General features: G+C 43.2%; 1 protein-coding gene across 2 annotated transcripts in view; it reads right to left on the reverse strand.

The window, feature by feature from the left end:
* The window catches only part of LOC118781549 (tubby protein-like), a 78,472-nt gene that overhangs the window by 3,805 nt on the left and 47,364 nt on the right, over positions 1–27,303 (reverse strand). The window contains exons 1-7 of one of the 2 annotated variants that reach the window (XM_036534503.1): positions 19,562–19,938; positions 14,750–14,801; positions 9,237–9,399; positions 6,231–6,365; positions 2,894–3,058; positions 1,871–1,992; positions 303–494 (exon numbers count right to left, since the gene is read on the reverse strand). In XM_036534503.1, coding sequence (XP_036390396.1) covers positions 303–494; positions 1,871–1,992; positions 2,894–3,058; positions 6,231–6,365; positions 9,237–9,399; positions 14,750–14,801; positions 19,562–19,599 — 867 coding nt within the window. In that variant the 5' untranslated portion in view covers positions 19,600–19,938. Of the gene's footprint in view, positions 1–302; positions 495–1,870; positions 1,993–2,893; positions 3,059–6,230; positions 6,366–9,236; positions 9,400–14,749; positions 14,802–19,561; positions 19,939–27,303 lie in introns of those variants that run through there. The other variant, XM_036534501.1, reaches the window with a different exon arrangement.

A 27,303-nucleotide genomic window follows, 5' to 3' on the forward strand; every position in this document is an offset into this window, starting at 1 on the left:
AATAAGCACTTTATCCAATAAAAATCTGAGAATAAGGAGGCTCCGAACTTAACACAGAAAAATGCTGATATCCTTGTAAGGAGATATATTAAAACTACTGTTAAAACCTCTTGTTTCTGCTTCATCATGCACTTTCTGAACAATGTTGAAAGCATTTCTGGGTTCTTGGGGTTCTGGCACTGAGCTGTCCAGCTTTCACTTGATTCACTGTTGCATCAGAGAGAGGGCATTATAAAGAATATGGGGTCTGTCTTATGAATCCACACTCTGACTGGTTCAGCGCCCTGGTTCACAGTTCTGACCTTCTTGCCATCCTCCCTCTCCAGGTGGAGGTAGTAGGTGGGGTACATTCCCCGGTCCATGCCTTTCTTGTCACGCGTGATCCTACATTTGACAGTGACCCCCTGGGGTGCTGGTCTCAGAGTGAACTCTTCCAGGTCATCCACATCAATGGCCGGCTCACTGACTGGGGGTGTGGAGGCTGAGGCAGCCTCCTGGGAGGGGAGGTAAATGAGGAGTGAAGGAGAGAGTGGGAAGCACAACAAGATTCAAATTATAATACGTTTTGGGTCACCCCAAATCCCCTGCACATCCAATTTTAAATTAAAACACTGCTGCCAGGCTTCATTTGCATGATGCTTTACCCTAAGGCGCTGCTACCTCTGGTGGTAGTTGCCCCCTGCAGACATTTTGTAAACAGCAGTAATTAAAAGCAATGGAAATGGGCAGATGTCAGGTGGCTTCTCTGTGGGATTATGAGATTGTCAGGACAGGATGCGAAACATACTGATATCATTCTTACACGTCTTCCACATGTGAAAAAGCTGATCTCCCTGCTGACCTCTCTTATCTTGCAAAAAGCAGGAGGACATCACAACACATTTCCTGTCCCTAACTCAATGCACCCAAACCCCCAACTCCCCCGCTCCCCAAGATAGGACATGGCCATCTGGCTCTTACAGTAGTCTGTTCTCTCATGCTGCTCTGGGATATTAATGATAATCATCTGCAGACTTGCTGCTGATACCTTTTACAGGAATCTGACAGAGCACTGCTGTGAAATACCAAATTCATATATTGAAGACCTGACTGCCATCTGCAGCTCTTGAGCATGTTTTCATAGAGGCAACCATGCAGTTATCACATAACAGTATTGCTGTGTTACTGCAGCCTTGAAATTATCTGCATGCAATAGTGTGAACAAATAGGCCCACGGAAAGTGGTGCTGCAAGAGTTGAATGGCATTTGGACTTATTTTATCCTGAGGAGCTGCATCCGAGTGAGTGCTGCTTCACAGAGGAAACGGCTCCCCCCTGGAAGGCAGCCGGTCTAGACAGTGGATCTCTTCCACTGTGGGACATGAGCAGAAGTGGGGACAGAGCACACACGTGGTGACATTTCTATGCGGTTTGGACTGTGACTCCTGTTGAAACCGCAGATGTTTGAAAAACAGAAAGAATTGGAAAAAAGAAGTATTACTAAATGCCATCAAAGACTGCTGTATGTTCTTTGGTGATGTGAAAACAGCAGACAGGCAGGGGACGGGGCTAGTGCCTGATTTCTGAATGTACTGAGCAAAGTGACACCCCAGGATGCAGGGGACGCTTTAGTGCACTGTGCGCCTGAAATGAAGGCAATAATTTAGCACAGCAGGATTAAATCAATATATGAAAACCGCACAGGCTAAAAAACCAGGGGTGCTGTATTAAGAAATGGCAAGCTTAGATAGAAGGAAAAGTCAGTACACACAAACAGATGTGCCCTGCATTGCTTTCTGAATGCATTCTGAAGAAACAGCCCTTTTACCAATTGAAAAAAGATGAGCCAGTATGATTTGGATCCCGTTATCTGCTGGAGAGCCACCCCATACCTTGCTGGACTTCTTGCTGGTGGCTGACCCGGGCCTGGTGTTGCTGTTGAGCTGGGAGGAACTAGAACTGTCTTCGTCTTCATCATCTTCCTCTTCATCAAAGTTCATACTACTGGAAATGCCTTCACAGACAAAGAGAGGACCTACATTATTCACGGTGTGCTGAAACACTCAGAGTTTGGGTACACATAGGATAGAGCTGGTATAAGAGTAGATACACACAGTGCTGACCACCAGGATGTATGGAAACAGAAAAGGAGTAGCAAGGATTTCTTTCAGTCTTTGTGTGCTGGTAAATGGTTGATTTTTGATTGATGGTTGGTGTTGAAGGGGTCTTGGGTTGGGGGAATGTTTGACACTGCGTGTGTTGATTTGAAGTGATATCCTGTAAGGTCCTTAACAGGACACTGGCTCACAGCAGTGACAGTGGTGTCTGTGAACGCAGGCTGGGACAGAGCTGTGTGAGATGTCTGTCCTCATTAAGGGTACCGGGGACAAGAAGGGCACCTGCTTCCTTTCCTGTGTGTCTGCTGCTGCCAAGGGCGGTGCAGGATGAGCACCTGCACCATTGTCGGGGTGTTCCTGAACCCATTCTGCTGCACCCAGTCAGCCAGTTGAGACGACATGCGGAATGAACTGATGTGAGCATGGGAAAGAAGGCAGCTGCTCCTTTACACCATGCAGAGGGAGAAAGAGACCTGCACACAGGGCTGGGCAAGCCCAAGAACTTTCCTGTCACTATCTCCTTAGTGGCATTAGGCCTGGAGGTTATTTCAGTGTGATGTCACTGTGTGCTATTTGAAAGAAGCTAGGGTGGTCTCAAAGGCAAATGTGTTAGAGCAGGATGTGACTGTACACAAGTGACATAACTCAGCTCTCAAAGGCCCACAAGCCATAAAGACACAGTGCCTTTCTTGTTGAATGTTATTGAGTGGGGGAATGCATTGCAAACTTGCAGGCTTCCCCTCCTTCCAGAAACAGGTGCACAAACACACATAGTACTCTGCTGGATACAGGTGGTACCTTTCTTCAGCATGGTGACCCTCAGGTCCTGCTTTCCCTGCTGCTGACCGCTGCCAACAGCCTCCCCCTCGCCCTCGTCCACGGCGGACTGACCCACTGTCAGGATCTGGATCTGACTGCCCAAGTCCTGCACCTCATCCTGGAAGGCAGCTGGGCCATCGATTCCTGCCAGACCATAACACCCCCTCACTGTCAGCCATGGCTGCCATGGACCTGCACCCACATCCACTCATGTATGTGTGCAGAGTAACACATGCAATGCACTACTACATGCATGCACTGATATATGCACACAAACCTATATACATGCATATAAATTAACATGCATGCAAGTACTATGAATGAATTCACTCAGACATGCACAGTCCTACATCAGATAGACCATGCACCCACACACTATCCTACATGTACTGAGTGCTCCATGTACTGACTGCTGATGAGCTACTGATGAGCTAGCGCCTATTTCATTGCCCTGCTGCACAATATCAAATTACACCCTAATTTAGCAGCAAGTAAAATTGTCCCTCTCAAGTTTGAATCATTCAGATCACACAAAGCATGACAGTTTATCTACAGATTGACTGCATGTGCCTAACAAAGGAAAGACAAAGGAAAGAAACTGGGGAGGCTTTTATCACTAGTGATTTAGAGCTTGAGTGTCCAGTGTGAAAAGAAGCTCTACTTTGCCAGACTACATCAGAGTGCATGCTTTCTGCTACAGCTCTTACAGCTATCAGCTTCTGTCTCATTTTTCATCCAATTAGCCCCAAACAAAAGGCCAGAACATGATGTTCCTAATGTTACAACTGTCCCTGGCGAAAGCACTTAAGAACAGGAAAGATAACTACCAATGCACACCAATGGGGGTGGTTAAATCAATAAAGTGTCATAGATGTTTTTTCTGCCTGTTTCTTTCTCATAATTGCAATGAATGAGTTGGAACAAGCAATTGTGGCTAGTCAAATGTACAATCTGAAAGGCTATTCCAGTGTTAATGTGAATTGCTGCAATAATATCTATCCAGCAATAATTAAACATGTAATTACTTATGGCAATACAACATAATTACCGCTCAATTTAGTACAGAGTCACTAATGCATTTCAGGCTGAGAAGGCTCTGGCTTGAGAGAATTGAGAGTACAAGTGACCCAGCTGTTTTTAACTGTTTGCCACGGAGTGAATCAGAGGATCAAAGAGTGAAGAAAGCAAAGACACTGAACAAACGAGCTGCAGTTAAGAAGCAGACTGTTCACAACGGCCAATGTCACAGAGCCAGGATTGCTGATGTCACGAAAGAAGGGCAATGCTTTGCATCTATTTCTGCAATAACAGACCAATGACAGTTCTGTTCCCCATTTCCCATCTGTTCATACCACTGACCAATTAAATATGTGCTCTGATCGAGGAACATATCAGCACCATTGTCCCTGGTGTGTTTACTTGGCAGCATGAAGGAACAAACTCTTTATGAGAATTTAGACTTTCAGCTCTGACAGAGAACACTGTAAAGCAGCCATTGGGTTTCTCCACAAGCAGACATTAATAATTTTTTCACTTTTTGATAAGAGAAACGGTCACTTTGGTACTACAGGTTTCAGTCTGTGACAAGAGTGTTGAAGGGAAAAATGATATAAACAGGAACAGCCTAACAAAATATGGCAACAGACCACAAGAAAGAGCTCATCTTGTGTGGGTTATGAAGTGGAAACCTTATAGAGAATGCGAAGCTGACGTCATGCCGTGTTGAATTTTGTTTACGCGCCATCTTGTGAGGATCCCGCTGCCTTTCTGCTCGTGAGTTGGAGGCTGTGTTTTGATTTTCTGTTGTGATTCTGAAAAATGTTGCCACAGTAGGTCAGTGCTGCTGCATCAAGAACTGCCATAGTAGGTCACACCATCATTCAGGGAGAAAACTGGACGATGGATTTTTTTTTTTTTCACCTTTCCTACGTGGAAAAACACGAAGGGAAGCAGGTTGAGGAGGTGAAGAGAAGACGCCGGATGGTGTAGGTAGCTGCAGTAAGAAGGAGGTCCAATATTATAGCAAATCTTTTTTATTAAAAATTCGACTGATCAAACCCACTGCCTTTGACTCAATAAAACAATCACATTGCTGAATGTTTTTGAAAGTTTTGTATTTTGTTTGGTTTAATAATTGGGCCAAAAAGAGGAGTGCCACCTTACCTTTGCAAGTATGACAGTGCTCTCACAGTTTGCCGGCTTGTGAATTTGCAGATCTTGCACCCAGCCACTGCAAAACTGTTCATGAGCTTCTAGGGATTTATAACTTTTAAACTAATGCGAAGTGTATGCACTCAGTCCAAAAACAAGATAATTTACAATGTCCGGGTATGTGAGTGGAGGTAGTGCATCCAGTCTCAGGCTGCCAAATTATATGGATCTATGTTATTTATAGTTAATAGTTTGTCCAAATACTGTTTACATTTACATTTACATTTATTTATTTAGCAGACGCTTTTATCCACTGTTGCTTGGCATTGCGATTTAATTTCCCATGGTAAGGTCCCTTTTCTTTCTATTTCCCCTTCTCCATCTCCCCTTCTCCATCTCTTCCTTTCTCCATCAGCTTTGAATGATTTAAACAACTTTTTAGCCAAACAAAACAAAAGCAGGTAACCACTGTAGCAGGGACAGGTAAACAGAGTGCATTCCTCACAAGATGGCGCCCCCATCCCAACATGCAAGACAGCGTGACGTACAGTATCTTCACATTCCCTATAGAGACATCTTGTAGGGACAATCTGTCTGGCTGCAATTACAGCAAATTGCTTTATTGGTGAGCTTCTGTTGCAGGTACTTCTCCCAATTAGAGTGGGAAACTAATGCAAGACCATTCCAAGGTTGTCATCAGGAAAGGATGTGCCAAATATAAAACATGTACACAGGTATGAGTATGTTGCTCATGTCACCTATTCGTACAATATTCTTACAATAGTACAATACAATAGTACAATAGTACAATATCCATGTCGTTGGATATTGCAGTATAGCCATTTATTAACACCTATGACCATATCCCCGCATATTCTGGCTCAGTCCGGGAAAAATATGATACTCTATTTTCCATGGCAACCCACAGTTTCTCCCACTGTTCATGTGCAACATATTGTGTTACACCAATAGTGATGGCAATATGAATGCATATGTGCGTTGATGTTGCGGAGACCTGCCGCCAAGCTGGCCTAAGTCCTGCAGGCAGACACAGACAGGTGTGGGACTGCAAAAGACTCATGCACAATGGGATGTCTTTCAGCACACATGTGGGCTTTCACATCCTGGGAACTCCAGACCAGTCATGCGTGAGCATGTGGCTAACCTTTCTGCTTCCCCTTTCTTTCCTTCTTGGCGCTGCCAGTCTGCGGCGTGGACGCGACGGCCTTAGCCTTTTTGGCCGAGCACGGAGCCTGAGGGTCGGCTACAACCTTTACCTCCTCCTGTTCGGCCTCTTGCACTGGCCAGGGCAAGATTGGGGGAGGGGGTGTGCAGGTAAAAACAAAAAGCAGAAGTCAGAGAGGAGGAGAAAGAGAAGGAGAGAGGGAGACAGGGAAGTAAAGAAAAGAAAGATAAGTTGTTACGGTGAAGGAAAAAGAAGGGGCTAAAAAGAAAGCAAAGGACACAGTGCAAGGTCACAGGGGTCAGACGTGGCAAAGTCCCAGTGGGGAGAGTACTGAATTAATACCCCTCTCTCCTCTCTATTTCCTGCTGTCTAGAAAGACAATTAATGTGTCAACTTTGGATTAAGACAACAGAATGCAATCTGAACATTCCCCTGCACCAGAATGTTCCAGGTTACATCATTAAAAGTCTGAATTTTCACACATAATGTGGAATATGAAATGAGTCCATTGATAGTAAATTCCTTACTAATTTTTTCCCTGGCCCTTATTCACCTTGGTGTCCTTGCATGAGCTGGAGCACCAGATTGCTATGTGTGGAGGTTAATATTGAACGCAATGTCCTGCATCGTTCCAAACACGGCCTTGCCAACATCTGACCAACTCAAGGACAAAGAGTTATTTATAGACAGAGCAGGGAGACCATTTCACATGCCATTATTTCAAACAGCAAGCAGAGAAAAAACGTGATCTGTTAATTGCCAAAGTGTAAAAATATGAATGGCCTTTAAGGGAATACATATATAGAGAGACAGAATCAGACAGACAGACAGACAGACAGACAGAAGGAGAGAAACAGAGATGAGAGGGCGACAGACAGGGAGAGAGAAAGAGAGAGAGAGAGAGAGAGAGAGAGAGAGAGAGGAAGTGGGGGAAGGGATTGAGTATTTCTTCCTCACTACCAGAGGCAGTCTTGCATTACAGTGTTCTTTCATTGATGCTACTGTAAGGGGGACTCCCACTCATAGCGCCCTAAACATAAACTGTGGAGACTGCCTGAACAAAACCCATGTGGGCATGTTTACAGTGTTGTAAATAACACACTTCAACCACTGCTGTAATTTAATTGATCTCATTTTTGGAAAAGAAGGTTACTGCCAATGAAAGCCTCACACTAGTGTTTATAAATGTATTTTAACCTTGTCAGGAACAGATGTTAGTCACCATTCTAAACCTCAGTTAAAACAGCGCCTCTGGTCCAGTGTTTGACATAACCTCTTCTGCCTGCCTTTTATTTATTCATGTTTCCCTCTCTGTGTAACATTTAGAGCAGAGACAAAGCTGGGAAACCACTCCGAATCGCATTCTGACCCATGAATAATTCATCGAGTGCGTAGGCTCAGCGAAACTTCAAGGGCTCTGAGCGAAAGAGCCCAAAATGGGCTTAAAATCGCTCAGGAGCTGGAAGCTGGAAAACAAAAAAAAAACTATGCCAATAATTAATGCCAGGGATGCTGTGGGCACAGGGGCATTGGAGCCACGTCAATGGTCCAGGAAGCCTGTGAGGACACTGAAAGAGTGCTAATGGGTGAGTCGCTCCCAAACCAACACAGATGTGGCGGCCTTTTTGTGGGGATGAGGCTGAAACCACACCAGGGAAAATCAGTCAGGAAGGAAGCAATAACTTCAAAGGCAGCAACTGCCTCTTCTTCAGTCTGTCAGACAAGTTTCAAATGAGCTGACTGGAGCAACTGTGTATCAGTAACTGTGTATCAGTAAATAGCCACCCAGTCTGATGTGCACGACAGCTTGCAGTGGCCTGCTGGACAGGCCATTCTAGAGCATGTGTAGACTGTTTCACACTAAGACTATCAGGCATCTGTCAGGACTTTTTCTCAAGGGGCCTCATACAAAAACGAGAAAACCCTCACCCTCCACTCTTTCAGGTGTCAGGAGAGGAGAGACAGAGGATTGGGGAGTGTTAGACCATTGACTCCCTCAGCAATAAATTAAAGTTCTCTAACATGTCTGTCAGAGCTGCAATGCAATGCTGGAAGGAAAGAAGACATTTATTTTTCATCACAAAACACAAAAACCAAGATATTCTTTCCATAAGAGTGGGTGACAGCAGGAGAGGATGCTGAATATTTTCATCACAGCAGGATCCTCAAACATGTCTGACTGGATTCAGGTTCAGAATTTCTCCACAGCAGAGACCAGGAGCTGGATGAGTGGCGGCTGCTGTGTGTGAGCAAACAGAGAGAGGCGGTGGACTGTAGGCTGCCCTCCGTGGCTAAGCTTTGGAAAGCAGCCTGGAGCTTGGCCTCTTCGTTTAATATGCACTACAATCACCACCACACTAATGCTACTCACGGTCCATTGGGTTGGGAATGGGGTGTAATCGTAAGAGCACTGGCTGGCTCATAAGAGTGCAATCAATGTGAATGGGCACCCCTGGTGAATCCAATCAACACACTGAATTAGGAGCACAATGACAATTGCCATCTTTGTCAGACAAATTTGATTAGGGTATGCAGAAGAATTTTCAGATTGTTGTATTTTTGGGAGGGACTTGTTTTGGGTACACTTTTCCCTGCAGCTGATAAATGTTTAAAGCTTCTGCAAACAGGATGAACTGTTGCATTTGTGTTTTGTGAGGCCTGGGTTTTCACTGGTATAAGACTGTAAGCTGTATAGCCATGAACAAAATTCAATAGGCTGAACTGATAAAACGGAACACTGTAAGGTGAGCAAACGCTGCTCACCGAAAAATTCATGCTGCATTTCCATTTCCATTCAGGAACCTTACAGGGCCACTCTGTCTGAGTAGAGTGAATTGATAACGCAGAGTCAACACTCGAGTAGCCCCAAAGAACACATGCCCTTGAAGCTGGTCTTAGCGCAGTCCTACCCGCTAACACAGTTACATTTTAATTAAACATTAGAGCGGAGGAGCTCTCAGCAGTGACACAGTGTGGATGTCTCACCATGGTAGATGGTGCTGCTGTTGCTGCTGAGGTAGGACTCCACCAGTGGGGCCTGCTCCTCACACTGCTTGGTCCTGCGAGTGCGGGAGCGGCCATCCACATTTGACTGAACCATCAAGGGCTCCTGGCGTTTCTTCTTCTGCTTCTGCTCCAGCAGAGCACGCTGCAACACACACAAGCACAACACATGTTCTCTCAGTGCATTGTCATACAAATACACACACACACACACACACACACACACACACACACATATACACACCCTTTTTCTAGGTGCAATGTCACACAGATGCATGCCTGCAACTTTTCTACCACTGGACTGTTACAATAACACCCTGGCACTCAGTGTGCTGTCATACAAACACACACACATATGCACACACACCTTACCACTGCATGGTCTTATTTCAGTGGCTGAGTACATTGAATACTGCGCACTGCCACTGGAGTGACACATGGAACATGACACATGACACTGGAGTGAAACATTTGTCAGAACTGATTTTAGTACATTGATTTCAAGTTCCCTGTGTTTGTCATAAATGATCTCCATTTTCCCTTTTCAGCTCAGTTCTCCAAGATTTCTCAGTTTGAAGAATTTCGGTGGCTGCCTTCCTCTAGCCCAAAACTGACACCTTTGGGATTAGTGTGTGCCGTAGTGCCAGCAAAAGAAAACGCACATATCTGAGCACAGATACAAAGACTCCTTTGAGCATCTGTATCAGAGATAACAGCAAATGCAACACAGAGGTGAGACAGACTAGCTCCTATCCCCATTTTAAATTTTAATGACCCCTCCACACCCAAAAAGTGGACATTCGAGTGTTACTAAGAGCACAGTATGAGGGAGATCCTGCCTCAAAGCTGGAGCTTTGTGAAATATTTATAACCCCAGAAGCCCTGAAGTGGCAGACAGCAGCAGACAGTAGCAACTCCAGCACTGCAGAGCTTCTAGGAGCAGGTCCAGTCAAGCAGAATCTCATTCTCTACTGCCTTTGGTTTACACCCTGTACCAGCCGCTGCACCACTGGGAATGGAGAGACCAGCCGTCCGGACAGAGAAAGATGGCCCTCACTGCTTGTTTAGACTTATGTTTCCTCTTGAGCAGCAGTGCAGTGTGGTGTAGCAGAGCTGGGCTTGTAACCCAGCAGCTAGAGCATTGGTGATGTATGCTGGAGCAAGGTGCTTAACCTGAAGTCACATCAGCATCCATACCTCAGTCAAGCTTGCTTAATACTCTGACTGACTAACTGAACCACACAGAGTGATGATGAAGCATGTAACCAGCATGCTGCAGGGTTGATGCCCAGGTGTACTGCCCTTAAACTAGATTCTTCACCTAAATTGCTTTTTTAAATTGCTAAATTGCTATATTGCTAAATGTCCAGCTGTAGAAAAACAGATTCTAAGTGAAACTGTAAGATATGCAAATGTATCATGTGAAATAATGGGCATGAATAGGAACATTTTTTGGCCCTTCACTATAAAGGTGTCATCAGGTACAACAAAGGTTTCAGCATTGCCGGTGTCACTTATAGCTGCAAAGAATGCCATGAAAGACAAATGGACACCTTGAAGTTCACAAAAGATTTCAGATCAGATATAGATCAGGGATGCCAGTAAAAGCAAGGCATCCTATGAAGAGTGCTTGTTTAATTCATTGCTGTTAGCTGCATGGCATTGAGTCAGAAAGCTACAGAATCACTTGCAAGTTGATCTGGTAAAATCTGGCTGAATTACATGGCTCAATAATTCTACCTGGACATTGAAATCACATGGCTCTTTTTCAGAAACCCATTCCAGTAGACTGTTTTAAAGCCAGAAAGACTGTGCCAGACAAATATTCCCATCATCAGCAAAGTCCCATTGCAGATAATGGGTTGATACACCTGTACACATCAATCACTTGGCCAAGTCTGTTAGTTGTCAGTCTGAGTGTAAAGTATGAGTGTAAAGTGACTTTGCAGAAGACCATTGAACAAAAACACTCTTACAATATCTATCTATAGGAAATATTACCTGGTAGATTGATTACACATTATATTACACATGATAGTTCATATTCCACATTTCTTTTAGCATATAGTGTTTTAAGCTCAGGTGACAGGTGTAGAAAATTACCCTTGACTATACACACTATGATGCGATGTATTATATACTCACAAGTAGTGCTGGGCGGTATGACCAAAAATTTGTATCACAGTATTTTTAAGATTTTCATTTTCACGGTAGGCTATATCTCAGTATATTTATATATATATATATATATATATATATATATATATATATATATATATAATATGAAAGACTTTAAAAAAATGTCAGCTGTTAACAGACTTTAGACTTTAGATAGATTTAAAGGTAGTGTTTCTGCATCCCCTGTTTCCAGCTCACCCGCCGCCACTGGTGTTACAAATTGTTTATGTGTCACAAATTGTTGTGTGCCATGGTGTTTTGCCCTGTTAAAGAGAGTAAGTTGTGGGTAATTAATTGTTATATTTATATTAATATTTATATCTTTATATTTATATTAATATTTAATATTGTGTTATAAAGTTATAATCGTTAGTAAGAAGGGTACACACAGTTAATTCCCCCCCCCCCCCCCCCCCAATATGGTCCGTAGCGCTTCTAGCGGCGAACAATATTATATAATTTGCTGCCTATTGAAGCGTTACAACTGTTGTTTCAGCTATGCTACGTTATGGCGGTATATGATAAATTCATACCGTACGGGAAATTAAAACCGGTATAATGGTTAACAGGTAGGAGAATAGTGGCAGTCACATGTTGACTGCACATCTCAGCTCTGCAATATCACACCTTTCATCACTGTGTGAAGTGCTTGGCACACTATCATCAGACTAAGAGCATTATGTTCTCTCAAAAAAAGAAAAGCTTTGACGTCAATGAAATAGGAATGTTGTTTTAATTATAGCTGAACCAATTTTATGGGTTCGTTTGCTGTGATATTTTCATTTTCTCACGCAGATGCACCCTTATACTAGTCTGCCTTCAGGAAATAGATCTGAACTACATATATTCTCCCTGATGATGCTTCCAGTGGAAGGCTGGAGCTCTGACAGAGGAATGTTTTTCTGCACTTCACTTGGAAAACTGCTGTTGGGTCCCCTGTCTCACTCTAACGTGACATAAATGCACAATTTCACTTTGATGCTTACAGCAAGGGGGGTTTATTTATGACTACTGAATAAACAATACAGTGAACAAATGCATGTCCTAAATTAACTAGTTCAGTATACAACACAAATCAAACTCAAATCACATAGAGAGAAGTCCTTATTGGCAAAAAGTATGTGATTCGCAAAATGTATGTTTAGTAATTCACATTTATGTAATGTGTAGCATTTACAGATAAAATATGGTACATGTTCTCTATATTTCTCTGTATTTCTCTTTAAATTTTAAATTTGACTTTTTTACAGCATGCTTAATTATTTAGAAAATGTGGCTTACTGCCATTGCTACATTGCATACTACTCACTTTCCAGATAAGCATCCACTCGAAGGCTACTCTCTAAAATGCTGGGCTACTCTCTAATCCATGTACGATATAAAGCTCCAGTAATGGACTGTTGCTCATAATGAATCCACCTATCTACCTCCTGTTTTACACAAACCGTACTGCTTCCCATCAGACCTTGTTCTTGAGCCCTGAACATAATGAAACACCACTGGGGTTGAAGGAAGAAGAGCTGTGGCTCCTCTAGGTGCCATTATGCAAAGCAGCCAGTGGCTATGTCATTCTGCCATGTTATTCTCCCATTCCCTCAAGTAGCTGTGGGGCAGGCATTCTGTGCCGCTGGTTCACCATAATAACATCAGCTGTGTTTCTTCCCCCGATGCGACCTGCTGTCTTACTGCAGCGCAAAGCCAGCCAGTGGCGGGGGGATCAAATGCCCACTATCTGCAGCAGCTGTCTGTGCAGAACCCCTTAGCCATATCAAGCTCCTGCTCTCATTCGCAACACATCCGTCAAACTCAGACAACCCCTGCAGAAGAACAACCTTCAATTACAAGGTGTTGCGTTTCATACTTCGCATCTTAATACAATGAGGACCCTCTGATTCTAAAGACAAAGCCATTTCATAGCTACCCTAACAAAACCTGTTAAAAGCGCTGGCACTGTGCTGGTAAGCATATTGAAAACTTTGGGAGTGGTGCATGTATAGCTTGTAGCACCTATCCCAGAAATGCATGTTAATGCATTATCTGATAGGCCAACAAATGAGGTCTCCCAGACAGCACTGAAACACTGTACTCCAAATCATCCACAGAGGTGAAGAGAAAATGAATCACAATTAATAAATAAACAGATAAATATATAAAGATAAAGATAGATAAAGCAGATTGACAAACTTTCATTATCATTATTCATCTCTGTTAAAACTTGAGCAATGTTTTGTGACCACTCGTCAGCTGGTGGGCTTTTGTGAAGTACTATGCAAAAAACCAACAACACAGAGCTTGACATGGCAGAATGGAGAAATGGCACTGAAAAAAATGACACTTTCCGTACCTGCTTCTGACACCTCTTTATAAAGCACCAACATAAACACCTAGGTTGAGAATAAATCTGCATGCTGAACAAATGCAGAGTACAGCAACCGCTACAAAGTGACTGATGTTAACCAATGACCTAATACTGATTCCAGTCTCAATGTTTGCACCATCCAAGATGCTGTTGTTCTAATTAAATGCTGCCATATTAATACCTGGGTTTAATCACATGTGGTTCTTTTACCTTGATAGTGTTATGAAATTTTAGGCATATATTGTTATGTATGTTAGAGCAGTTTCATTTTTAGTTCTTTCTACCCCATCTTCCTATATTTAATCAGTACATCATTTTTCAAAGTTTTTGGTAGAGTGTCACTGCATGATTCTTATCTCATCATGAACTCAACTCTATGAGTAAAATGCATGAACATTACTTCCAGGCCATTCTGAGTGTGCCGCAGTGAGAACAACAAACTGAGGAAATGAATTACTGTAGGGAAATAGGTGGCAAATGGAAACTGGAAAACTCTCAACCAAATGAAATACCCCTTGAAAGATTGCACAGGCAATGAAATAAGAGTAAGGGAAGAATCAGTTAAGTAGAGTCTGAGACATTACACGTTTGTCAAAAGCCATTATGTTTGGACTGCACAATTCTAGCTGAGCTCTTTTGTGAGTAGATTGTAAAATTGATTAAAAAAATTGCCAGTGCCTTGGGCCATAATCTGGTTTCTCAGGGAGAGGCATTTGTAGAGCTGGCACAGAGACTGTTCTGGCTACTGTCTGAAGGTCCCCTCTAGATGGGGAATTCAGATTCAGTCACCTTGTTCCTTCACCTCCCACGCTGCATACAGCAGCTCCTGTTAACACTGATTCATGGATCGCATGTCGATCGCCACCTCATCACCTGATGGAAGAGGAGGCGAAAGGGGGTTCGCTTCAGGACAGGGATGGGTCTGTCACATGGCTATCCTCCAGATGCGGGGACATACCTGTCTGTCCAGCTTTTGTTGTCGAAGGTTGCTTCCCTCATCGTCCAGAGTGCTGCAGAGAGAGAGAGAGAGAAAGAGAGGAAATTTTCAGCATGTATTCATTCACCTACAGACAGCCCCTCCAACCCCCAAATTTTTTCAGTCCAGGCAGACACAGGGGTTATACCTAGGCTTCCTGCACACGGACAGCACTTGTTCCATAGTGCATGCAGAGAGCTCACCTGCTCCTCTCACAGAGAACCATTTGGGCAATACACAAGTCCTCCCTCATGATACTTCATCACTACTGCATAATGAAGGGGCTACTAGGCATCATGAGAGAACAGCAATGTCTCTCACAAGTCAATGAGAATCACTATGAAGGCTACGCTGACGTCCAATCTCTGACCAATAGCCACTGCATGTTCAGTGCAGTGCATGGTTCCTCTGATGTATCCATTAAGTTTACACAGAGGACAGATGTGAATTACTCAGAGCACCTACAGAGATATGGTGATATTGCAAACAGCAACGGCTGAAATTCCCACACTTGTGGCTACAGTGAAAATAAATCCAGGAGAGGAATACAATTAGAGAAATCCATCAATGGCGCATGGCAACCAGTGATCCTATATCCTACATATATCCTTGGAAAAAGCCTTGATACTCTTCATGTCAAGTCTTTCTGTACAGAGCTGATACTAAGCAGAAAGCCTTCTCTTACAACACTCCCAAGTCTGAGACAAAGAAAGGTGCATCAGATAGGACCTGGCAGATACACAGCTAGTTTGAAAATGTAATTGTTCAAAGTGAAAAGGAACAGAGGCATGGGTCCACAGAGTAAAGGGGGACTTGGCCACTAATGCATTGGAAATGAATATGGCTGATTAGTGGCATTTCAGTGTCCTTCAGGCAGGGTGGGGATGTGGACTGAGAAGAAGAAGAGTTCACAGTCTGGACCCACTGTTCCTAATCAGCCGTGAAACATTCGCTGATTGCCCCCTAATTAGCGTTGCTCGGCATCACAGTGACAATTAAAAGTAAAAGCTATGTAATTAAAAGGCAATGAGTTTGTGCTGGAGCAGGTCAGACTGGCTGCTCAGGGTCAGCGTAGCGGAGCGGGGGTGGGGAGTAGGGGGCTGCTCTCTGAGTCTGACACCTCATTGCTTAGAGGAAGAGAGCCAGCAGGGGCCCAGGTGCTGCTTCAGAGTTTCAGAGGAGAGTGAAAGACTGCTCATTAGCCTCTTCACTCAGGACTCAGGCAGCTCATTAACCTTCTCAGTCACTTCAGCAACACACACACACACACACACACACGCATGCATGCATACATACTACACATAGATAGAAATATACAAAGACACCCTGAAACACACTCATACAGAAAATCACACATAGACATACACATGCACATACAAACACACACACCCTGCTGTGGACAATGACAGCCACTGATGTGTTATAATAGTTATTTTTATTGTCCATCACTACAAGAACATGTGTATCAGAGACAAGAAACAGCAGAGGGAGTGTCTGCAGCACATTTTGTCCTTACATTACTGTGTTGTTTTAGCTATTGTTTTTTTAAATATAACTAAGTTGAGTCCGTTCAAATATGGAGATCTTCTGAGACAAGACTTATTCTTAATACAGAGATACGTCTTTGACTAGCCTGTATTGATATTCCCTCATTGGAATACAAAACACTGCTCTCTGCCAGCTTGTGAATAATACATGAATTTTCTGGCAGGAAAACACATTCAGATCACAATTTTGTCAAGTTCTGGGCTTGAGAGAGAACCCAAAACCTTTCTCAGATAAATCATACATTATTTTTGTCCAAGGGTAAAAAAAAAAAAAAAAAAAAAAAGCATGTCACTGAAAATAATCAATACCTGGCCTTACTACAGCTGAATTCTGCATTTCCCAAGTTTTAAGCTCTATTCTGATAAAGAAAGGGCAAAGCACTGTTCACCATGAGAAACACGAATGGGCACACTCCTGCAAAACTGAAAAGCCACATTCCTGTCAACAAACCAAGAAAGGAGAATCAGCAGAGAGGAAGTAACAGCTCATTCTGTCTAATCACTAAAATACAGACTCCCACTAATTAGCATGCACTGACACTTCTACATACAAACAGGCATTTCTAATCCACTCCAACTAATACTACATATACACTACCATGCTGTATATTTACATGCTGATGTAAGTAGCATTACATAATATCTCTACCATTGTGTAATTAGCACATAAGCAGTATTAGCCTGTGATGTACTTGTCTGATATTTTTTAGTCAAAAGGTTTGGCAAAGCAACTCATGAAAGAAAAAGAAAATATGCAGAGCACATGTTTTTGCTAACTGAGCTGATGTTTGGAGAACATGAACAATGAAAAACAAAGTGCTCCAGGAATCTACCAGACAGTCCAGAATATTCAGCACCTGCTTGCAGGATGAGTGTGGAAGGAGTGCAGGTGGAGAAGGGACTTAGCAGGAGTGCAGCTATGGAGTCGGTCTGGGGCAGTTTGGGAGTAGAACTGTAGAATTTCTTGTGCTCTTTCTCCAAAGAGGTTTGAAACAAATCTGAATCTGTCTGCTTGCTGTCTCTCTACATCATGACAAAGGTACCACACCAGGGACTTTGTATTCCAAGGGCCTGTGACGGAACCTCATTACAGCTCATTGGTCCACAGACACAGAAAAAGATGAAATCAGTGTAAAAGCTCCTTTGGTTGAGCGGAAACATTAGTATGATATAAGATTATTATACTAGGTCAAGACAGGCAAAGAACAGTTGAAAGGACAGAGGCTGGGGAGAACCCAAGGTGTATACTGGTAAATGAAATACTAACCACTTTTAGCTGAGGGTTTGATATTCTGGCTGTATTTGGTGCCTCCAATAAATATTTTATCAAACTGTGTTTTTATCACAGCATAATGGATGCCAGGGTTTACACACTGGGGCTTGTTGCCAAGGCAAGAGGGGAGAAGAGAGCACGGCCACGAGAGGGGTACACAGCATAAGTACTCTCTTAAAAATGTCATTCTAATAAAGACATAGTAATGATGGCATTCTAGTACAGACAGAATAGATTTGGATGCTATGGCTCTGATTATTAAAAGGAAGTGCAGTGTGCTTTTCAGTTATAGCCCCTGACAGTGCTGGAACACATATCCATAGATTTAATCAGATTTTTCCAGATGTACTACTTTTGTATGGTTATTTGCAAATAAATATGAAAAGATTACAATGCCCTTTCATTTGTAACATAAGTTGGTCTTGTCATTACTGAGCTGCATGAAATATTTGACTAATATCATTTCAATCACAGCTTCTACTGGTTGGTTTCAGCATGTAACAGGTTATTTTTAAGCTCTGTTTCAGTGGAAAGAATTCTTCACATCTCCTTGCCAGTGGGGTTTTTTTCTGTACATTAAAGAGTATTTCTTGATTGGGTAATAGCTTCTAGCTTGGCAGCTATGGCTTGATAAAAAGACTATCAGAACCTATCTGTAATATTAGCACATTAGCACATTTCTTATTATGTGTTGAATATTTTGCATATGCTTCCACAGAGCATAAGCTGTGGTGAAAAAAAATGCCACAATCAAATTAACATTTCTGATCAGACTCTATTTATATATAAAATACATGTGGCATGTATGGATACAATAATATATATACGAGATACAAGATTTCCATAACCCTGTTTTACAAGCAATAACACTTTACAAAGCTCATATGCTGCTGTCTTTGTCTGCCATAACACCAAATGATAGTCATTTTTCATATATTTATATCACGAGTACAAGGCTGGAGCAATTGCATTATCTACCATGAGCCCAGACAAACTTAATCATCAACCATAATTGGTAAAAAGCATCATACAGTATGTAGGCTTTGGCAGATAAAAGCCAATAATGTGGGAACACAGCCCTGCCCTTGCAAAGCCTTGAATGTAAGATCTTACAAGAGGATACAAAATCACTTAAAGGCGACTAGGTACACCATTACTCTCTGTGCCCCTACAAGAGGTGGCCAGCATTCCTGACGCAATCCTTCAATGAAAGAGGTGGCAAGCAGGCTCTGTATCTTATAGCAACCAGGAGCCAATGGGAGCAGAGGAAGCGTGCAACCATGGCAATGGGACTGCTCCTGTAAGCAGCAGTGGTTACAATGCCACAGAAAGACACATATGTTACTTTTTACTTAAGGAAAAGGCTGGTTGCTAATTAGTGCTGACATCACTGACCACTTGGAATGGAATAATGCAGTTGTGAATGATGTACCTAGTCTAACCTGGCAGTGAGAAAGACACAGGTAATGAAAGGACATAAAAATACTATTTAAGACCCAGATCTCTGTGGAAAAAATATTACTTGTGGCCAGTTAATGAGACAGATTTTTGTAGATTCTAGTATGAAACACTGCCTGTACAATAGAATATATTTGACCAAAGTGAAGGAAGTACAAACTCTATCTGCAGAAATGAATAATAACAAATGATATATTCTAGCCGTCAGCAATTCATTTGACAAATCATTTTTATACACATCAGCGTCTTGACTGAATCAAGGCAAAGTTCAAAATTGTAATACTTTTATCAGCCTATGCACACAGCAAATACATTCCCAATGTGCACCATATAAAAGTAACAAAGAAGTTAGTAAGCATGCCATAAAAATAGCAAACACCCTCACTGTCCCATGACCCACATTGCTCCCTGTGCGACAGTGCTGTCCCCAACAAGGAAGCACACGCACAGCAACTTCACCCTTCCCAGGGGGACCAAACCTGTAAGGGACACAGAGCCATTGTGAGGGCATCATACCTGTAAGGGATCCAATCTGAGCAGTGCTTGGAGCTCATATCTCACTATTGACTCGTGCCTGTGGCTCAGCTGGAATGTCTGCTGCGGTGACAGACGGCCGTGACAATCCTGGCGAGAGAGCCCACGCGGAGAGCCAGCACGGCCATCCTCTGCCAGGGAGCAAGGCTGGAGGGACTCAGGCTGCAGACGTCTCCCGTCTCCGTCTCAGCGCCTCCCACCCTAGGCTTGGTGCTAGTGTCGGACACGCTAGCTAGAGGGGCCGAGCACTGGGCTGGAGTCCGTTAAGCGCTGCTCGCAATCCAGGCAGAGATGCTCCACGGCCGCGCGTACAGTAAACACGCTTCCCCCCGCTTGCTCGCTCTCTCTCTGTCTCGCTCTCTTGCTGTCTAGATAACACGCTTCCCGCTCTCTGTCTCCACAGCATGTATCCTCTCCTCCCTCCTGCTCTCTCTGTCTCTCTCTCCCCTTCCTCACTCTCTTTCCCATACACTCTCTCTCGTATAGCCCTCTCTCTCTCTCACTCTCTCTCGCTCTCTCTCTGTGTATCCTTATCTATCTATTTATCTCCCTCTTTCTTTCTCCCTTGCAGCTCATGTTACTCTGAAATCTTGCAGGCAGCCTTAAGATGACACAAGCAGGTTGCAGCACTTCCCTTTTGTTTTAATCCTTTGATGTTAGTGGTCCTTTTCACATACCTCCTCCCCTTAAAATGTGTAAAGGCCATGATTAATTAATTAATTCTGTGTGCAGAGTTCATTAGCATGCGACAGTGTAGAGAAGTAGTAATTGTCTTTGATTTAGCATGTGCCTCTCCAACAAAGCCTCACTGTAATAACATCTCAGAGACACATCTGCAAGTCCTCCAGTGTTTAATTAGAGGCAACATCTTTAGAGAAAAGAAAATGAATATAATCTCTGCATCCTCCTTGAAATTAGCGGGGACACAATTTGAAGGTTATTTGGTTTAATTTTCCTCTGTCAATCACGATATTAACATGTAAGCAGTAACTACGCCTCAATCAACTGCAGGACCCTGCTAATGCAATGCGAATTGCTGATTACCACTGCTCCAGGCAGCAACTGCTCATGGTTGGAGGATACAGCAAAGAGCCAACATGAAATCAGCACAGATTTTGCAACATTTACACTGGCAGATTTCTGAAGCATTTTTGTTGATTGTTGTCTGTTTTATTAGAAGGACTCCCGGGCACATGTCCACAATACACAGAACTGAGCAATCCATCTAGGGGTTATCCAGATAGACTACTCTATCCAGATAGACTGCAAATCCAACCCTGATCTCCCTTCTCCCCTCCCAAGGCTCCCCCTTTCTGAGGAATATACTGATATTTTGTTAAAAGAAGTTAAATATACAGCATATATAATAACCCTCTTCGTACCAGTTCATAACACAAGCTCCAGCAACTTGCTGGTGTACACCAGATTCTCAGTTGGTACTATTAAACTAGAATTTACTAGCACTCAATCCATAGAATTTTAACAGCTGCAGAAACTGAATTTCTGCAGGAAATCCCTTGACTGTAATAAGCAAAAAGGAGGAAGCTCTTGAGCTCTCCCCCTGATTCAGGGCCTTACACAAACAAATGTATCTGCACTCATCTGCAGATTCATGTTATTCGCTCCCAGGGGAGCTAAAGCCTTTCCTCATTAAAAAGATGAAAAATGAAGAGGCTTGAGGAACTCAGAGCTAGGAAGACTGTGGGACGAGCACTCAGTTGGGGTAGCCAAGCCCCAGGGAGCAAGCCCTTCCCTCTGAAAGGAGGCAAACAGGTGTAAATGCATCGCCCAGTAAATATTTGATGGCAGAAGCCTGTGGAGGGACACCTTTTGATGTTGCGCCTCAGTGGACTGGGAACTGGCAGGTAGGATAGCAGCCACCCGTCTGTCACTCCCACCCCCTTCCTGTGCACTTGGACCAGGGTACCCCACTTCTGCTTTCCTCAAAGAAGAACATTTGGATAAGAAGAACCATGGATAAGACAAAGACCAATCAAGTGGTCCCTGTAAACTAAAAAATACATGGTAGCTCTTTTTAAGTTGTCCATTTACAAGGATAACCAGCTGTAGCCCCTCATGTTATCAAAGCGCACTCCATTCATAGGTGGCACATTGGCCCAATGTAATTTGATTCTTATGAGCAGATTATCTCAGAGTATTGACTTTCATTCCAAAGGCATTGGTCCTTAATGACTTGTCCTTAATTGTTTTACTCGTAATTTGACTCTATGGAGTGTGCTGTGCTGTATTCCTTACTTACGCTATTTACGTTCTTTCCCCTCACCACCAAACAGACAGGCAGTCTCATAAGCAGATGCAGACCTGGCTATTTGGGGATTGTGGTGTTAATTATTCACCAGTTTGATCAAGCATGCCGGGTAGGAGCTCCTGCTCTCCGAGAGACAGAGGCGGTCAAGACAGCATTTCTCCTAGGAACTTCCCACGTCCCTCCAGAGCAGCGGAGCTCCACACAAAACCACTGACCTCTTTAACCTCAATCTCAACCCACAGCTGCTCTAGCTCCTCCACTGGGAGCCCAGCATTCACATTCAAATATCCTTTATTTATTTGACTTGACCTTCTTTCTTATCCCTCTCTGTCTCTCACTTGTCGCTCTCTATTTCCCTCTCTCCTCTCACCCTTTCTCCCATCAATGTCTCTCTGTCACCTTTTCTGAACAACAGTAATAATGTTTGACTACAGTATTCTGAGCCTTTTTCAAAATGCAGACAGCATGCTGTCTGTCCTTCAAGCTGCAACAGGTGGCTACATATCAGACAGCTGTGGGTCCATCTCTCAATATGGAAGACAGAGAATCATGGCTGCACCAGCCATGTGTCTCATGTCAAATAAGCTTTATTAGCATCACTGCACATAAGTACAACATTCCCAAAGCAAATAAGGAAACTGATAAAATAAATAAATGAGATATAAAAAATAAACGAAATATACATATACATTTTGAAACAGAATAACAGCTACATTTTTAAACTGCATGCCTTGCTCTCTGTGTGTCTCTGTCACCTTTACACATTGCACACAAATATGAAGTCAGATCTTATTGACAGCGATTGGCTGAAGGCATATGTGTCTGAAATCTACAAGAGGACTCACACTTAGCAGGGCACTTCTCAGCTTTATGAAGCACGTTTCAGGGAGGAAGCGGACAGAAGTGTTGTCTGATGCGTGGCATTGATTGTGTCGATTGTCCCCCATGTCTTGTCAGCCCGGCCACTGCTCAGGGTGACATTCAGACCTCGGTGGCATGGTAATATATCATGCTTCTGAGGACAAGACTGGAGGTGCTAAGACCAGATTACATTCCAGAGAAGGGGGAGGAGGGGACGACTGAGAGCCCATCCAATCTTCACAGCTTTTTGAAGGAATTGACTTAGCCTGATTTTTACAGGGAAGTCACAGCTCCTGATAAGCTGAAAAGTGAGCTTACTGTGTGCAGTGTACGAACCCAGTTTGTCAGACTGAATCACACCCAGACTGATGGGGATCTGTGTGACGGTCCATCAGCCCTTTCCAACCATCATCATGTCACACGGGGACACTCCACGGTAATGGCATGTTGCCCAGAGCAACAAGGGAAAGGAAATATGATTTAAAAAAACTGTTGGAATGCCCTATCTGGCAAGTGCAAAGATTTTCAAAGTTAGCCACTATGGAGCGTGAGCATGTTTAGTTGCTACCTGTCACATCAGACCAGAATTTCTGAATTTCAGATACATACAGGAAACATGTAAATTCAATATATATTGCATGACATATGAACTGGATGTGCCCATTTTGAGAAAGAACATTCTTTAAAGAAGCTGCAACAGTCATTGGCTTTTTCACTGGATCATTTCTTACTCATTTGAATTTACCTGCAACCACTATACCAAGTTATGATGGTTGTCTTTAAGACTACCCCAACAGCAAGCTGATATTGAACCCACTGTAAATTCATATTACAACCCTGTTGGTAACATTTATGCATTTATAATACACAGCACAAACTTTCCACTTTCAAGGTACAATGAAATCCCATTTTTGAGTTTTTCTTTGTGCTTGCATACAATTTGCAGTGAGTATGTGGACTATAAAATAGTCATGCAAAATAGTGTTGAGCAAAATCTTGACTACGGACTACTGTGCAATAGTGGTAGCAGCTGGCAGTGGCTTTTCAGATACCTCGGTAATTCATTAGTAATCACTCCCCTCCAGCTATCCTCCTGTGCAGTATCAGATGAAAAGACTGGACGGATGGATTATATCATTACAGTGTTAGTATAGATGTTCTATGTATGGATGGGATATTCAGCTCCTTGCCCTTCATATGGAAAGGCCTGTCTCCATTCTAAAACAATACATCAAAGCCTTCTGTTATCAACCAAAGCCAGAAATCTGGTCATAGTGTATAATACATGGGGTATTGCCTTTCTGGAATGGACAACAGTAGAATCCTGTGCTCTGACATACTAGTACGCACAACCGACACCATAATACAGATATCAGTACTGATGGGGAATGCTTGAAAAAAACCTTAATCAAATAATCAAAAAAGGAAAGATACAACACTCTATTTGAAGAGGGGCACAGGGGAACTATGGGAACAGATGCAATGAACATTTTTGCTACCACCTTTGTCGGTGTATATGCAGAAGTCTGAAAATGGCATGCAGAATCACAATAAAATCCAAATAGGTGCTATAGATAATCAATTTTCCACATATTTGATAGAAATGTATTGGAACAACTTGGGAAAAAATATTTATTCATAATTTATATTCATAAATGATTGATGAATTCATAATTCATCAGTTAGAAATAAAGGTTGTATAGTACCTTGTCTGAGATTGTTAAAACCAGCCCAGGGGACAGATGAGTTTGATACAAGTCACTATACACTCTGCTCTGCAGGTCTCTAAGCCTGGTAAAGTTTCTTACTCCCTCCACTGTGATGGGGAAGGGCTCATTACAATCTTTATCGCACTGTTTAGATTTCTATGTCCTGTATTACTCCATGCTAGCAAATTCTCAAGCAAGAACATCCAAAAATTACACTGCCATTCCCACTTCTTGACAACTTCGCTTTTTGTTATGTGAACATCTCTGAGGGTCAGCTGAGCCCACCCAAATGATACCAATTTCATGTGCACTAATGAGATCTTCAAGGTAAAAAAACGTCAATACTCAGAGAGAGAAACTGAGACCAAGGAGGTCACACAGTATGTTAGTGTGAGACAGACTGAGAGAAAGAGGGAGACAGAGAGAGAAAGAGAGAGATGGATACTGAGGGAGACATACAAAAAGAGAGACAGGGAGACAGAGAGGGACACAGAGAGAAGGAGATGGACAGAGAGAGAGATGGAGAGGGAGATGGAGAGGGACACAGAAAGATGGAGATGGACAGAGAGAGAGATGGAGATGGAGAGGGACACAGAGAGATGGAGATGGAGGGAGAGAGAGGGACAGAGAGAGATGGAGATGGAGGGGGGGAGAGGGACAGAGAGAGATGGAGATGGAGCGAGAGGGAGGGACAAAGAGAGATGGAGATGGAGAGGGACACAGAGAGATGAAGTTGGAGAGAGAGAGAGGGACACAGAGAGATAGAGATGGAGAGGGACACAGAGAGAAGGAGATGGAGGGAGAGAGAGGGACAGAGAGAGATGGAGATGGAGATGGAGGGGGGGAGAGGGACAGAGAGAGATGGAGATGGAGAGGGACACAGAGAGAAGGAGTTGGAGATGGAGAGGGACACAGAGAGAGTGGGAGACAGAGATGAACACAGCAAGATACAAAGAGAGGATGGGGCAGAGAGACTCAGACAGACGGAGATAGAGGAACATAGCAATCAACACAGGAGAAAGTGAGACAGAGAAACATATGGACAAAGAGACATGCTGAGAGTGTGAGACAGAGGGACAAAGTGAGGCACCCTTCCATCTGCGGGGGAGGTTTGTGAGTGGAGGTGTCAAAGGCTGCTGGAGGAGACTCAGTTTAGCAGCTTTCAGAAACAGCTCTAAAAATAACCTACTGTTCCCGCAGCTGATGTCACCCACCAGTGATGGAGCTTGTGTTGCTGTAGATTAGAGATCAAAGCACTGGAAACAGCATCTGCAAAAACACACCCCAACAATGCTAATGATATTCTTATTAGGACCTTCTTGACGTATATATGGTTGAGGCTTTATCTAGAGACCATTGTGTTGCCCTTCAATACATGTGTCAGTAATATCTTCAGGTTACTATTCCCAAAACAGACAGACATGGATTACAAAATATTTGATATCACATGTATTACAGCAAGCGAGCATTGTGCTTGCCTGGAGAATGTTCTGAAATGCAGCATCTTCCTAATGCACCCCCAGTGGATGGTCTGGCTTCCTGTTGTATCGCACTGTTCATTCACACTGTGAATTGGCAGTTCTTTGTGCAATTATACTTCAGTGATTTTAACAGGTTTCCCTCGGGCTCTGCAGTTCTGGGTATAGTGTTACTTGAGTGATCGTTACAGATCACCTGTAGATCTGCAGTTCTGGTTACAGTACTGTGTGAGTGACTGCCACAGCATTCCTCCAGAGTTGATGGGACTGTGCTGCTCACTGAAGCCAAAGAGCAGTCCCAGAGCCAGCTGGAATACAGCCTGGGGGCTCCCTAGGGAGCCAGCCTTATCAGAGAGCTAACACTCAGGGGAGGTGTGTCCTTCAGCTCTTACGGAGAGGGAGTGGAGCAGTGAGGAGTAGAGGACACAGGGTCTGATGGTCCAGTTTTCCTATTCTGGCCAGAACACTGCTATTGTGCAAAGCAATTCATTCAACTGCTGACAACATACTTACACAGCATATGCACTGTGTAAGTGCTGCAGGTGAACCTGGAAAAGCAAGGCTTTTTACAGTACATCTTAAAATGGATTTATTGTGAAGGATGTACCCAGGAGAACAAGCCTGTCTGCTGGGCATCAGTACACCTTGACCTGCTCTTGCATGCTCTGCGAGCTGCAGTGACATGCTGTATCGTGCCCTAGGAGGGATAGCTGGCTTGTGTCCTCTGCATGGCATCACCAGCCAAAGCTAGGGAGTGAACCCCCTCCATCTCTTCCCCCCATCTCCTCTGCCACTTAGCAGAACTGCTTAGGTACAACTTAGGTATTGTTTCAGTAAGAAGATGTTGCCAACCTGCTTGGCAACATCTTCCTTTTATGAAACAGAAAAATGACAGTCAGCACCAACTATAAGGTGGATGTCTACTTCAATCTAATGTCTAGAGCAAATGTCTATTAGATACTATAGGGTTATTATGATGATTGACAGGTAGGCTTGTTCAATTTCCTTGGTCCCATAACAACATATTATATGGCTTACTGTATGAATTACAAACCTGAAATGAATTCCCACAGTCACACAGTAAATCACTTTGCATGCTGCTTGCACTTTATCATTGCAGAATGACCAGTACTTAAATTACTACTTATAGAGGTTTAAAGTGAGTGGATTGTATGAACTATGTACACTTGACATATAGTAATTATAATACTGAATCTCATTCCCATTGACTACATTTACATGTAGCTGTATTCATTTCATTAAACTCTTACGTATCAGAACATAGATGGAAAAATCAATTCAAATTAAATCAAGTATTCTGCAGAATGGATTGATTCTGTCCATTCTACATGCCCAAATGCTACGTGACCTGTGCAGAGTGATTAAAGAGAGGTGAAATAACATTTG

This window comes from Megalops cyprinoides, chromosome 8 (assembly GCF_013368585.1).
Source record: "Megalops cyprinoides isolate fMegCyp1 chromosome 8, fMegCyp1.pri, whole genome shotgun sequence".
Lineage (NCBI taxonomy): Eukaryota > Metazoa > Chordata > Actinopteri > Elopiformes > Megalopidae > Megalops > Megalops cyprinoides.